Raw genomic sequence first — 14,454 nt, 5'->3', positions numbered from 1 at the left:
GGTTGTGTGTCATGGAAGGGATGAGGCAGGGATTCCATGCTGAAGGTGTGAGGTTGTGTGACATGGAAGGGATGAGGCAGGGATTCCATGCTGAAGGTGTGAGGTTGTGTGACATGGAAGGGATGAGGCAGGGATTCCATGCTGAAGGTGTGAGGTTGTGTGACATGGAAGGGATGAGGCAGGGATTCCATGCTGAAGGTGTGAGGTTGTGTGACATGGAAGGGATGAGGCAGGGATTCCATGCTGAAGGTGTGAGGTTGTGTGTCATGGAAGGGATGAGGCAGGGATTCCATGCTGAAGGTGTGAGGTTGTGTGTCATGGAAGGGATGAGGCAGGGATTCCATGCTAAGAGGTATGAGGTTTTGTGTCATGGAAGGAATGAGACAGGGTTTCCATGCTGAAGGTGTGAGGTTGTGTGTCATGGAAGGGATGAGGCAGGGATTCCACGCTGAAGGTGTGAGGTTGTGTGTCATGGAAGGGATGAGGCAGGGATTCCATGCTAAGAGGTATGAGGTTGTGTGTCATGGAAGGAATGAGACAGGGATTCCATGCTGAAGGTGTGAGGTTGTGTGTCATGGAAGGGATGAGGCAGGGATTCCACGCTGAAGGTGTGAGGTTGTGTGTCATGGAAGGGATGAGGCAGGGATTCCATGCTGAAGGTGTGAGGTTGTGTGTCATGGAAGGGATGAGGCAGGGATTCCATGCTGAAGGTGTGAGGTTGTGTGTCATGGAAGGGATGAGGCAGGGATTCCATGCTGAAGGTGTGAGGTTGTGTGTCATGGAAGGGATGAGGCAGGGATTCCATGCTAAGAGGTATGAGGTTGTGTGTCATGGAAGGAATGAGACAGGGATTCCACGCTGAAGGTGTGAGGTTGTGTGTCATGGAAGGGATGAGGCAGGGATTCCATGCTGAAGGTGTGAGGTTGTGTGTCATGGAAGGAATGAGGTAGGGATTCCATGCTGAAGGTGTGAGGTTGTGTGTCATGGAAGGGATGAGGCAGGGATTCCATGCTAAGAGGGTGTGAGGTTGTGTGTCAAGGAAGGAATGAGGTAGGGATTCCATGCTGAAGGTGTGAGGTTGTGTGTCATGGAAGGAATGAGGTAGGGATTCCATGCTAAGCGAGTGTGAGGTTGTGTGTCATGGAAGGAATGAGGTAGGGATTCCATGCTGAAGGTGTGAGGTTGTGTGTCATGGAAGGAATGAGGTAGGGATTCCATGCTGAAGGTGTGAGGTTGTGTGTCATGGAAGGGATGAGGCAGGGATTCCATGCTGAAGGTGTGAGGTTGTGTGTCATGGAAGGAATGAGGTAGGGATTCCATGCTGAAGGTGTGAGGTTGTGTGTCATGGAAGGAATGAGACAGGGATTCCATGCTGAAGGTGTGAGGTTGTGTGTCATGGAAGGGATGAGGCAGGGATTCCATGCTGAAGGTGTGAGGTTGTGTGTCATGGAAGGGATGAGGCAGGGATTCCTTGCTGAAGGTGTGAGGTTGTGTGTCATGGAAGGAATGAGGTAGGGATTCCATGCTGAAGGTGTGAGGTTGTGTGTCATGGAAGGAATGAGACAGGGATTCCATGCTGAAGGTGTGAGGTTGTGTGTCATGGAAGGGATGAGGCAGGGATTCCATGCTGAAGGTGTGAGGTTGTGTGTCATGGAAGGGATGAGGCAGGGATTCCATGCTGAAGGTGTGAGGTTGTGTGTCATGGAAGGAATGAGGTAGAGATTCCATGCTGAAGGTGTGAGGTTGTGTGTCATGGAAGGGATGAGGCAGGGATTCCATGCTGAAGGTGTGAGGTTGTGTGTCATGGAAGGGATGAGGCAAAGATCGTTTGTTGATGGGGTGAGGTTGTGTGTCATGGAAGTGATGAGGCAGGGATTCCATGCTAAGAGGTGTGAGGTTGTGTGTCTTGGAAGGGCTGAGGCAAGGATCCTTTGTTGATGGGGTGAGGTTGTGTGTCATGGAAGGGATGAGGCAGGGATTCCATGCTAAGAGGTGTGAGGTTGTGTGTCATGGAAGGGATGAGGCAAGGATCCCTTGTTGATGGGGTGAGGTTGTGTGTCTTGGAAGGGATGAGGCAAGGATCCCTTGTTGATGGGGTGAGGTTGTGTGTCATGGAAGGGATGAGGCAAGGATCCCTTGTTGATGGGGTGAGGTTGTGTGGGTCATGGAAGGGATGAGGCAAGGATCCCTTGTTGATGGGGTGAGGTTGTGTGTCATGGAAGGGATGAGGCAAGGATCCCTTGTTGATGGAGTGAATTGTGTTTATGGATACAGCAAGGGTCCCATGCTAAGGGGTTGAGGTTGTATATTCACACCAAGAATCAGAATACCTCAAACATTTTGCTGAAACTTCATAGAGATTTCCAGGTCCCAGTTTTAACGTCATGGTTTCTACATTAACAGCCACAGCACTGACCTTTATCTTCGTGCTGGCTCTCCCATTATCTCACCATGGAGAACTTCTTTAAGAGACACTTCAGGAGTAGAGAGGCCTCCTCAGGCCTGAGCCCCCGTGGATGCTGCCAGCAGAGATTGGCCACAGGGAAGGGAAGACGACGATCCGGCACTGGGAAGCCATCAGCGTTTCTGGCGCAGAGACGCCGTTCCAGTGCCCAGATACGGGGTCTCCCCTTATGCCTGGGCTTTCCTTGCAGACGGACCAAGAGCAACTGCTACCGGCGGCGATCAAGTACCATCACGCCTGGCCTGAACCCAAGGTTCGCAGTACAGAAGAGGAGAGGAGGCAGGATACGGACTATTGACAATCAGCTGGTGGGGCCATCTTTGCTGCTGGCCAGCTTAATCCGCATGAGTGAGGAGGAGGAGGAGGAGGAGTGCCAGATGGGAGACGGGAATCCTCAGAAGGATGCGGGAAGCTGGAGCGAGATATCTGTGTCCGATTCTGAGGAGGACCAGCACCTGGAAGACCTCCTTAAGCCGCTGGCTGCTGCAGGAGGAATAGAGCCATCCCTGCTGTCCATCTGTGCCTTCAAAGACTTCTTGCGGACTCCGTGCTGTCTGCGCCGCACCTCCTCCCACCTCCTGCCCATGGACTTTGTACATGGCAAGAGCATCAGTGGACTGCACGGCCAGTACAGACGCAGCAGCCAGCGGCAGCGCTGCACAGACAGCTGTGGTCCTGGAGAAGGCTGGGGCTTGGGCCCGTCCTGCAGGGTGAGACTGTGTGCCAGGAGGCAGATGTTAGCCAGCAAGAGGCGAAAGTCACCCACATCTTGTGACCCTGCTGTGCCGCCTTGCAGGCCATCTCCTGACACCGTGGAGGCTGCTCAGCTGTATGTAGACCCCTCTTCCCCACTGTATGAGCTTGGGCGGGGTTTAGGGGGATAAAGGGTTTGCTAATTTGTAGGGTAAGGTAAATGCTGTGCTGTATTTTGGGGTGAAGGGATCCTCCTCTTCCCTCCTGCACATCCTTTGTGTTTCATGGCCTCTTCTATGCAGATATTTAGTTAAGATACTTCTAGCCTGTAATCCTGGGCGGGTTATATAAACCATTCACAACTCCATAAAACAGACGACAAACTTTATGGCTACCTGCCAGAAATAATAAAACAAATAACAATTCGTTGTTAAATGAACCGAATGCCTTCAACAACTGCATCACTTGAGTCCAGGAAGACCTTCTCACTGCAATCATAGCAACATAGTATTGACGGCAGAAAAAGATGAAATGCTCCATGCAGTCTGCCCAGCAAGATTCCTATGGTAGTAACTGCCGCTCCGTGCAGGTTACCTCCATGTTTCTGTTAAGGGCAGTAACTGCCGCTCCGTGCAGGTTACCCCCATGTTTCTGTTAAGGGCAGTAACTGCCGCTCCGTGCAGGTTACCCCATGTCTTTCTTAAGGGTAGTAAATGCCGCTCCGTGCAGGTTACCCCCATGTTTCTGTTAAGGGCAGTAACTGCCGCTCCGTGCAGGTTACCCCATGTCTTTCTTAAGGGTAGTAAATGCCGCTCCGTGCAGGTTACCCCCATGTTTCTGTTAAGGGTAATGACCGCTGCTCCATGCAGGTTATCCCCATGTAACTGTTAAGGGTTGTAACTGCCTCTCCGTGCAGGTTACCCCCATGTAACTTTTAAGGGTAGTAACTGCCTCTCCGTGCAAGTTACCCCCATGTACCTTTTAAGGGTAGTAACTGCCTCTCCGTGCAGGTTACCCCCATGTAACTTTTAAGGGTAGTAACTGCCTCTCCGTGCAGGTTACCCCCATGTACCTTTTAAGGGTAGTAACTGCCTCTCCGTGCAGGTTACCCCCATGTAACTTTTAAGGGTAGTAACTGCCTCTCCGTGCAGGTTACCCCCATGTAACTTTTAAGGGTAGTAACTGCCGCTCCGTGCAGGTTACCCCATGTCTTTCTTAAGGGTAGTAAATGCCGCTCCATGCAGGTTACCCCCATGTTTCTGTTAAGGGCAGTAACTGCCGCTCCGTGCAGGTTACCCCATGTCTTTCTTAAGGGTAGTAAATGCCGCTCCGTGCAGGTTACCCCCATGTTTCTGTTAAGGGTAATGACCGCTGCTCCATGCAGGTTATCCCCATGTAACTGTTAAGGGTTGTAACTGCCTCTCCGTACAGGTTACCCCCATGTAACTTTTAAGGGTAGTAACTGCCTCTCCGTGCAGGTTACCCCCATATACCTTTTAAGGGTAGTAACTGCCTCTCCGTGCAGGTTACCCCCATGTAACTTTTAAGGGTAGTAACTGCCTCTCCGTGCAGGTTACCCCCATGTAACTTTTAAGGGTAGTAACTGCCGCTCCGTGCAGGTTACCCCCATGTCTTTCTTAAGGGTAGTAAATGCCGCTCCGTGCAGGTTACCCCCATGTTTCTGTTAAGGGCAGTAACTGCCGCTCCGTGCAGGTTACCCCCATGTCTTTCTTAAGGGTAGTAAATGCCGCTCCGTGCAGGTTACCCCCATGTTTCTGTTAAGGGTAATGACCGCTGCTCCATGCAGGTTATCCCCATGTAACTTTTAAGGGTAGTAACTGCCTCTCCGTGCAGGTTACCCCCATGTACCTTTTAAGGGTAGTAACTGCCTCTCCGTGCAGGTTACCACCATGTAACTTTTAAGGGTAGTAACTGCCTCTCCGTGCAGGTTACTCCCACGTAACTATTAAGGGTAGTAACTGCTGCTCCGTGCAGGTTACCCCCATGTTTCTGTTAAGGGTAGTAACTGCCTCTCCATGAAGGTTACCCCCGTGTAACTGTTAAGGGCAGTAACTGCTGCTCTGTGCAGGTTACCCCCATGTTTCTGTTAAGGGTAGTAACTGCTGCTCCGTGCAGGTTACCCCCATGTTTCTGTTAAGGGCAGTAACTGCCGCTCCGTGCAGGTTACCCTCGTGTTTCTGCTAAGGGTAGTAACTGCCGCTCCATGCAGGTTACCCCATGTTTCTGCTAAGGGTAGTAACTGCCTCTCCATGAAGGTTACCCCCGTGTAACTGTTAAGGGCAGTAACTGCTGCTCTGTGCAGGTTACCCCCATGTTTCTGTTAAGGGTAGTAACTGATGCTCCGTGCAGGTTACCCCATGTTTCTGCTAAGGGTAGTAACTGCCGCTCCATGCAGGTTACCCCATGTTTCTGCTAAGGGTAGTAACTGATGCTCCGTGCAGGTTACCCCATGTTTCTATTAAGGGTAGTAATATTTACAGTCAAAACCAAGAAACTGACAAATCCATAACAAAATTACTGTTAAGAACATTTTTACGGAGGGAGCAACCTAACTCACAAATATGTTTATCGAAAAAACCTGTGTAATAAAAATCCCTTCTTTCTGAATGTCTCCAGCCTGTCCTCTGTCATCTGTCAGAGGCTCAGGTGAGATTACTTTTATATAGTGAAGGTAATGTTCCTTTCCTGTAGAAGTAACATTTGAATTGACTACTAGCAGTGCTACCTAAGAGTTCTCTAGTGCTACTGACCTGTGCAGCGCTGCACAAACACCAGCACACGTGGAACAGTCCCTGCTCCATGGATCTTACAGGGCAAGAGAGAAAAAGAAGGAGTGCAGTTAAAGAGGCTGCAGCGGATGCCATGCTTGGGATTGAAAAGCAGCTGCCTGCCTTCCCTTCTTGCACTTCTCTTTGTGTCCTGTGCAGAAGCTCATGCTGGCCGGACAGCTGGAGCGCTAACTCCCTTCCTGACAGGACCATCCTCATCTCCACTTGTAGCACAGCACTGACGAGCGAGCGGCATCCTGTTTCCAGCAGTGTCTCTGCTGTTGCACCCTTCCACTTTCTGACACTTAGGATTCGGGGAAGAATTGAACCAGGGATGATATCCCTGACAGAAGAGGTCTGGTTTTCAGTTCTCTCCTCGTTTGGACGATGCTCTATAACCCTAATCATGTCTGCGTTTTCTCTCCCTTTTCCAAGTGTATAATGTTCTGGGTGAGCACAGTATGAATTTGTAAAACAGCGTAATGATGTTTTCTGTTTTCTTTGTAACCCTACTGCACCCTGAATATTAAGCCACAACGACGCAACCATCTCCTTCTTGCCTGGTAAAAGCCAGTATCGGCCCTTTAGTGGGTAAAAGTAACCAGTACTGGAGCTCCTCTGCCATTTTACAAGTCCCCAAATCCGTTTTGTGAGATTCCTTTGCAGGTTTGGTTGTGATTATTACTTATCTGCAGACTTTGCTATGCACTGGGCCCTTTTTACGGTTCCTGGGAGTACTGCCTGCTCAGCAGAAGACCGGATCTGGGAATCAAACCCAAAATTGGCCATTTGCTGCAATCCTTTTATCCCGTCTTTCTATCGGTTTTGTTTTATTTATGTGCATGAAAGAACCCAGCTTAGCTTCATTAGCGGTCTTTGGTGAGGGACATTATCCAGAGCTTTTGGAAAATCCAAGTAGATCCCCTCTTCCCAACAGATTAATGAGAGAAGCCAGGCCAGCTGTCCCACAACTTATCACATTCAGCCATGTGGCGAGCGATTCTAGTTTGTATTCTTGTCTCTGCTAAGTGAGCTGAAGGAGAAATTAAATGACCTGGGCCGCAGTTCCTGGGTCATTTCAGAAGTCCTTATTGGTAGCAGCTCTGCAGGGTCGTGCCTGCTGATTCCTCAATCTCTTTAGCTTGGCAGTGCCCCAGCCCATGCAAATCACCCGCTGACTCTTTACTAGTTTTCTTCTTCTTTTCTCTTGAGATATTTTCTCTTTATTTTGCTTTTGTATAACAAAACAGTACAGACAGAACATCAGTAGCATTATCTCCAGCGATTCATGAACGAACAGATTTCATGATATTTCAGATGATCGGAGATGGGATATTATTTATCGAACCTTGGAATTCAGGAGGGTTTTTCTGCCAAACTGCAATCTTTTCTTGCCAGCCCAGAACCATTTTGACCTTGCGTCCTTTTCCCCATTGGGAAAACGTAGAAGGCGGAGGCTGCGGCTGGCCCTGACCTCGTACTTTTTTAAAATAAAATTAACATTTCTTATCCATATTTCTTCTTCCTTCCATAGAGTCTAAAAATGGTTTCCGCGAACTCCACTAGTAATGATTTTCTCCACTTTTTTCCCATTAATTTCCTCATTGAAAAATATCCCACATTTTTTCAAACCAAATTTCTACCTTTGGCAATACTAAGTTTTTCCATTTAGTTGCTACTATTCATCTGGCTGTAACCAGCATAAAAGCAATCAATTTCTCTACTAATAATTAAACTGTGGAAACACTGGTCAACAAATTTCTGGGAACACTTTGTTTCTTCCACAACCTTCGGTGAAACAAGTCGATTTTAACAAGCTGAACACAAATATGCATTCATTATGTCTGCATCATGTACCGTTTGCCAGAAACGTGCGATATACATTAAGTATTCTTACGTGTCTGTAGCGGCATAAGCTATAATGGCAATGTTGGCACCAGAGAACAAAACTAGAAATGTTTTGCTGCAGATTTTCGTTTGTAATCACTCTCTGACACTTTGCGGTTCGGAGTCCAACAATAGTCACCCAGCATGGAAGGGTTCCACTTGCCTTGATACCATTTCTCCATTTTGACAATGTCTTGATGAAACCTTTCACCATGTTTGTCACTCATAGCACCAAGGTTGTCTGGGAAGAAGTCCAAGTGGAATGAAGAAAATGTATCTTCAATGACATGTTGCACTTCATCAATTTGTATGCCTGAACCAGATTTTCAACCTGTTTGACATAGTCTGCTGCCTTATAGTTGCCTAGAAAGTTACAAACGACATTCTTGAAGGCTGTCCATGCAACACGTCCTTACCTTGCAGAAGACTATCAAAGTGGCTGTCCTTCTTCACAGCTCGGATTTGTGGGCCAACAAAAACACCTTCTTTTATCTTGGCATCACTTATGCATGGAAACATTTGCCGCAAATAATCAAAGGCTTTACTTTGCTTGTTCATTGCCTTAACGGAGTTTTTCATCAACCCAAGTTTGATGTGCAAAGGTGGAAGAAATATCTTACTTGGATCCACCAATGGGTCGTGCGGAACATTCTTCTGCCCTGAAACCAACTTCTTGCGGAGAGGCCAGACTTTTCTGACGTAATGCGAATCTCTTGCTTGACTGTCCCACTCACAAAGGAAGCAACAATACTTGGTGTAACCAAGCTGCAGACCCAGTAGAATTGCAACTACCTTGAGATCACCACATAAATTCCAGTTGTACCTCGAGTATTCAATGTGGTTCAGCAGTAGCTGCATGTTCTCATACATTTCTTTTATATGAACGGCATGTCTGACAGGTATTGATGGGTAGATATTGCTGTTGTGCAGCAAAACAGTCACAGCAAAAAGTCAGACTGTCTACTTGGTGAAATATTTTGTCAAATCTTCATGACGGCTGCGAAATACTGAAATTTTCGTATCAGATGACAAAAGATTCCATCCTTGCAGCCTTGACCCAAGCAGCTCCGCCTGACTCTTCGATAAAGCCAAATCTCTGACCAGATCGTTCAGCTCTGACTGAGATATTAAATGAGGTTCGCTGGATGTTGATGGCACAAAGTCAGGATCAGCCACAGCTTCCATCTGTGACGGCTCACCATCACCGCCTACCTCCTCATCTTCGTCATCAAGTGTCCACATCTCTGGCAGTCATGCGGCGCTGGTCTCGTCATCCTCGTCATCAAGTGTCCACATCTCTGGCAGTCATGCGGCGCTGGTCTCGTCATCCTCGTCATCAAGTGTCCATATCTCTGGCAGTCATGCGGCGCTGATCTCGTCATCCTCGTCATCAAGTGTCCACATCTCTGGCAGTCATGCAGCGCTGGTCTCATTGCTGATGCAAGGTTAGGGTACTCAATAAACTTCCTGTTCTTTGAGTATCCCTACACGTTTGTCATGCAGAAGAAACAGTCAGTTATATGATCTTTCTATTACCTCCATGATTGGGATGGCAAACAGCATGGATGGTCGCACATCTTTCAGCCAAGCTCGCAGACTACTGGCGCAAGATGTGCAACATATATGAGGAGCCCATGCTCTGTCCTGGTCACCAATTTTGCACCCGAGGTATAACTCGTATGCCTTCTTAATGAGTGCAGTCATACTCCTTTTCTGTGCTTTCAGAGTAAACTCACCACAGATGTAACAAAACGTGTCATGGCAATTACGACATTGGCACGACATTTCATAAAGTATATGAAATTAAATCCACAAGCTTTAAACGCGACAGTTTTAGTGATACGATTCGCTTATTCACACAGACGTTGCATAGGAGACTACTCATTGCTGCTGCTTATACAAGGCTGCGTCGTCATGGAAACAAGTTGGAATCTTGCAGCCGAGCTGGGGCTTGCCCGAGCAAGTTCTGGCAGGATCAGGCAGAGTTTCTTGGTGTATTTTAAAAAAAAGTTAGTCTCTGTTACATGTTACGTTGCTTATGGCCAACAAAAATACGACATGAATTTTAAAAATCATAAAAACTACTGTCCAGCAAGAAAATATATGTACACGAGATTGTTTTAAAATTTCACAATTATTGTAACACAAAATTGGCCGTTTCTCAAAAACCTTACGTGATGTACAAATTACGAACTAATATCTGTGATCAGCATCAAAACCTGTATTTGGAACACCAAAAAGCCTGAAGGAAACCAAAGCTTTGTTTACCAGTGAAATCAGCATTCGTAAAGGAATAATGGGAATTCCGCCCGTGCTATTTAATGCTTTCCTTAATAACCTTCCTAAACTTGTTTTGACCTCTTTGCTGTCCCACCAGGTAGGTACGCAGCTTCCAGTTTATGCTAACCTTTTCAACATCACATGCCATCTCATTATCCATTTATAACGATTTTCAGTCATTAATATGGAGGTAACAGCTCCATTTATCCTGCCAAGCTTCCTCTGATAGTTCTGTATTGCAGTCTTTTATAATTTTTGGCAGCATTGAGAACTTTTATTATCTTTCACTAAGAACATTTGATAAATCCTAAAAACTAGTCTTTTAGATATCTCTAGTTTCACTAATTAGTTCTCAAACATTTCTCTGTGTCATATCATTGCTTTTTTTTCTCTACAGTTTTTCTGGATCAGCCTGTCTTTTATATATATGCAAATCTGTCTTTCTCATCTCATCCATATTTCCTCTGTAACTGCTCCAGCTTTTTGCTAGACTAACTCTTCATCAAATTTCTAATGGGTTTAATTCCTGTATCTCTCCATTTTTTAAATGTTATTGCTGATACTTCTGCTGGGCATGGTAAGTTATTTCGGATCACTAGCAGGAAAGATGTTCTTCAAAGCCCCAGTTTTCTCTTTCTAATAATTTATATTAAAAAAATTGTTTGTTAGCTCCTGAGCCTTATTAGACGATTACATTTGCAGGTACATTTTCAAAGGCTGAGTTGGGGTCTGGGCACATATGATAGGGGTAATGTGGGACGATTTGCTGAATCTAAATTAGAGGATTTTTAGTTGCCTGAAAGTATTTATTTTATTTATTTATTAAGCTCTTATATACCGTCGTTCAGACTGGCCAGCACAACAGTTTCCATATATAAAACATAAATAACAAATTAGATAAAGAGCAATTATTCCTAAAGCAGTAAAATAAAATCAAAAGCAAATACAGTAAGCAATTAAAATGAAATAAAATACAATCTAATTAAAAACAAAAAAAAATTACTTATTTATACTAAAAATATGCACAGATCATCACATTGCACATCCTTTTAGCTGAATTAAAAAGAGGCATGTTGGAGAATATAGTTGGAAACTAGGCGCTTATATTTAAATTTCAAAGATGTGCGCACATAGTAGGTGCATTATCTTTTAAACTTGGTGGTATACATTTACTCTGAGCCTCTAAAACGGTGAGTACAAGCTGATTTTATGCAACTTGCAAGCCTCCTGGCTTTGTATTTTAATGTCTTTCTCAATAGTTTCCTCATTTTTGAGAAAATAAAAAATTGATTCCCCTCTTGAGGGCTAGCTGCTTCAAAAGGCAGCCCTTTATAGTATGCAGAAATGTTATGTCTTATGTCGGACCCCAAGGGCACATCTACCCAGTCCATATGAAAGTAATTGACATCGCCCAGTATTATGTGCTTTGGTAGCTTCTCTCATCTCATTTTGACCATTGTCACTATCCTGAACAGGTGGCTATGGCTGCAGCCTAATGGACCTTGCTCTTAAAAGCCCTAGGAAATAAATAAATTAAATACATTTTCTTATTTAGTGATCCAGTGGTGCTTTTGGTTTCAGTTCACATTTGTACTGTATTTGATTCTTTAACATTTAGTGCTACATCTTCCTCAAAGTGACCTACTCTTTCCTTTCTGTACAGTTTGTACCCTGATAATAGTGTGTCCCATTGGTAATAATTTTTTCCCCAGGTTTATGGAATGCCTGTTAAATCCATATCATTTAAAAGCAAGCATTTTAATTCACCTGGCTTATTTTTTTAGGATTCTGCCATTGATATCTACATTCTGGGCGGAGTACAAAGAATGTTTATAAAAGCTTTATCGACTTAAATCCACAAACACACCAACATTAATAATATTAATCGTGCTGCTGATAAAACATTCTTAAATTGAAGAAATTGAATAGTCATCTCAACATTGCCCGACTAAGCATTCACATTTTTACCCTTTTCCTGAATGCTCGGGGCCACGTCACCACCCCTCCAGATTATTGGGCTGCTACTGCAATGTTCTCTCCCGAATTGCACCGAGGGAGCATCAGGCAACGTTGTCCCTGTCCAGTGACTTATTTTTGCACATCCTGCTTAACCTGAATGTTATGGACTCTGTTCTGGAAAGGTTTAACTAGCCAACTTTTGGGAGTTAGCCAATTAAAAGCAACCTTTTGGCTAACTCCAAGTAACTTATCCAGATAACTACAGTCATGGAGTTAGTCAAAGAGGTTTTTTGACTAAGTGTAGCCTTGCCCTGAAGCAGGTTAAACGTACCCAGCCTTGTGTGGCCGGATACCTTTACGTTTAACTGGGAGGTACGATTCCCCTATCCCTGCTGGCCAAGCCTCCCCCCTCCATGGTTTGAATCTAGAAACAGACAATTGCACGCAGTGCTGCAGGGTGTACAGTGCACTGGGATGCAGAGCAGCACCCAGAAGCACAGTTTATATGCATAGAAGGCAAAATACATTTTCATTGTATTTCTTCTATAATTAGGATTGCTAAGCAACAATGTTGGGTCGGTAATGAAGGAAACAAAATTAATCATTTAAAAGGGCCAAAAAGGCAGCACAAATATGACAGAGTGGCCCACGCAGAAACCTGACTAATTGTCTAGAGAGAGATTCTATCTGTACCTCCCTGCCGTCTTTCTATCCTTCTGGGATACATAATGCAGTAACGTAGCAGATGCTAGTAATTAAGGACCATGTGGCCTACACAATCTACCCGGTTACCCCTGCCGGCTCTGCTCTAGTTTTCAATTTCCCTTGCTCATACTATCACCGTCTTTATATGGAGATCTCCCGGATGCTCGTCTGCCTGCAGAAGGTCACCCTTTATTCTGCCTCTTATTGTCACATTCTCCTTATAGAATACATCAGCCCAAACTGTGTGCTGCTTCCAAAGCTCAGATGCACTCCTTAATTCTGTGTGCTAGACATCTGCCCTGTACAGATTCCCTTTACCCCAAAATGTTGCCCAGTGCTTAATAACCTTAAACGCCTGCTGCCTGGGCCATCAGCTGAGACCTGGCAGCCCTGGCTGAAGCATTCTCAGGGGAGGTGTGGGGGCACTTCATGATGGCTGTGCTTTGTCTCAGCATGGCATGTTTATCTTGGATTTCGTAAGGAGGCATTTAAAAACCCTGCCCTCTGTCCCGGGATTCCCCGCATTGCACTGTAACATCTGTCTTTCCTCAGAAATTGACTCCTGCTGGGGTGAGCCTGGCACTAGTAATGCCGAAGCCGCAAACTGTGGGCTCTGTTCTGCTCATTCAAATTCTTCCTCTCCTTTCCAAATCAAGAGCAACAGTGGCACCGGTGCAGAAATAGAACAAAAATGACAGCTGATCAGAGCTAATGTTTACAAGAGTGAAGCAGCCTTTAATAGTTTTTTAGGGATAACTTTTTTCTACAGCTACTGCTTTTGTTCAAGGACTGACAGGTCATTAAATTTAAAAAAGTGATGAGTCCTGAGATAACAGAGCTTTTGGGAGCAGGGAGGATGTCACATGATGTGATGTGGGCTGTGGAGAGGATGTCACGTGACGTGCACTGTAGGGAGGATGTCACCTGACCTGGATTTTTTACAGCAGCCTCACTCACAGGATTTCCATTATTTTCCATAACATGGAGGGCAGTTTTCACAATCCTTTAGCTCAGGGCTTCCCAAACCTGTCCTTAGGACTCCACCTCCAGTCAGGACAGGCTTGGGAAGCTCAAGCACTGCCCCCTCTCTGAAGCTGGCTGTGAAAGTTCCTGCTTTCACCCTCACTTCAGGACATCAGAAAGTAACATGCGTAGATTGTACTTCCTGTAAAACTTCTACCCACGTAGGATGGGCCTTGCAGATCTGATGCATGAATAAAGTCACTCCCAGCAGTCGTGTGTGGACGTTAGCTAACGATCGTGTCCCTTCATCCCTGAAAGATATCTGCATGTAGATAACCCATAACCTCCTCCTTACCTCATCTATTCCCCACCTGCGCCACCTTCGTGCAGCATTCACTCAACCAACATCGTCAATATCATCTTCCCCTTTCACCCCTCACCCCCAGGCCCTTCCCCACTACTGTGTGGGCTTTTTGTGTTCCTACAGCCATATTCTTCTTCCTTTTTTCAATAAAAATTATTTTGGAAAAAAAAAGTAGCTGAGATCTTCGCACCTAAGCTGACCGTTTGGAAATCGCCCCTAATTTATCAAATGTTTATCATTTTAATCCGTGCTCAGTGATATTTGAGCAGGGGCTTGGGGGGACGGATGGAGATGGCCTCTTGTTGTTAAATTATCATTGAAAACCTTACCTCATTGAGAGGAGCAAACCT

At 45.6% G+C, this 14,454-nt stretch overlaps 1 protein-coding gene across 1 annotated transcript in view; it reads left to right on the top strand.

Annotated features, from left to right (window-relative positions):
- Window positions 1-14,454, top strand: part of DGKZ (diacylglycerol kinase zeta) — a 187,695-nt gene that overhangs the window by 84,140 nt on the left and 89,101 nt on the right. Inside the window, 1 exon segment of the mRNA XM_029583064.1 lies at window positions 2,404-3,293. Coding sequence (XP_029438924.1) covers window positions 2,452-3,293 — 842 coding nt within the window. The 5' untranslated portion in view covers window positions 2,404-2,451.

The sequence above is a fragment of the Rhinatrema bivittatum genome, chromosome 17, assembly GCF_901001135.1.
Source record: "Rhinatrema bivittatum chromosome 17, aRhiBiv1.1, whole genome shotgun sequence".
NCBI lineage: Eukaryota > Metazoa > Chordata > Amphibia > Gymnophiona > Rhinatrematidae > Rhinatrema > Rhinatrema bivittatum.
Note: the sequence above shows the minus strand (reverse complement) of the source record. Positions and strands in the feature narration are given on the sequence as shown.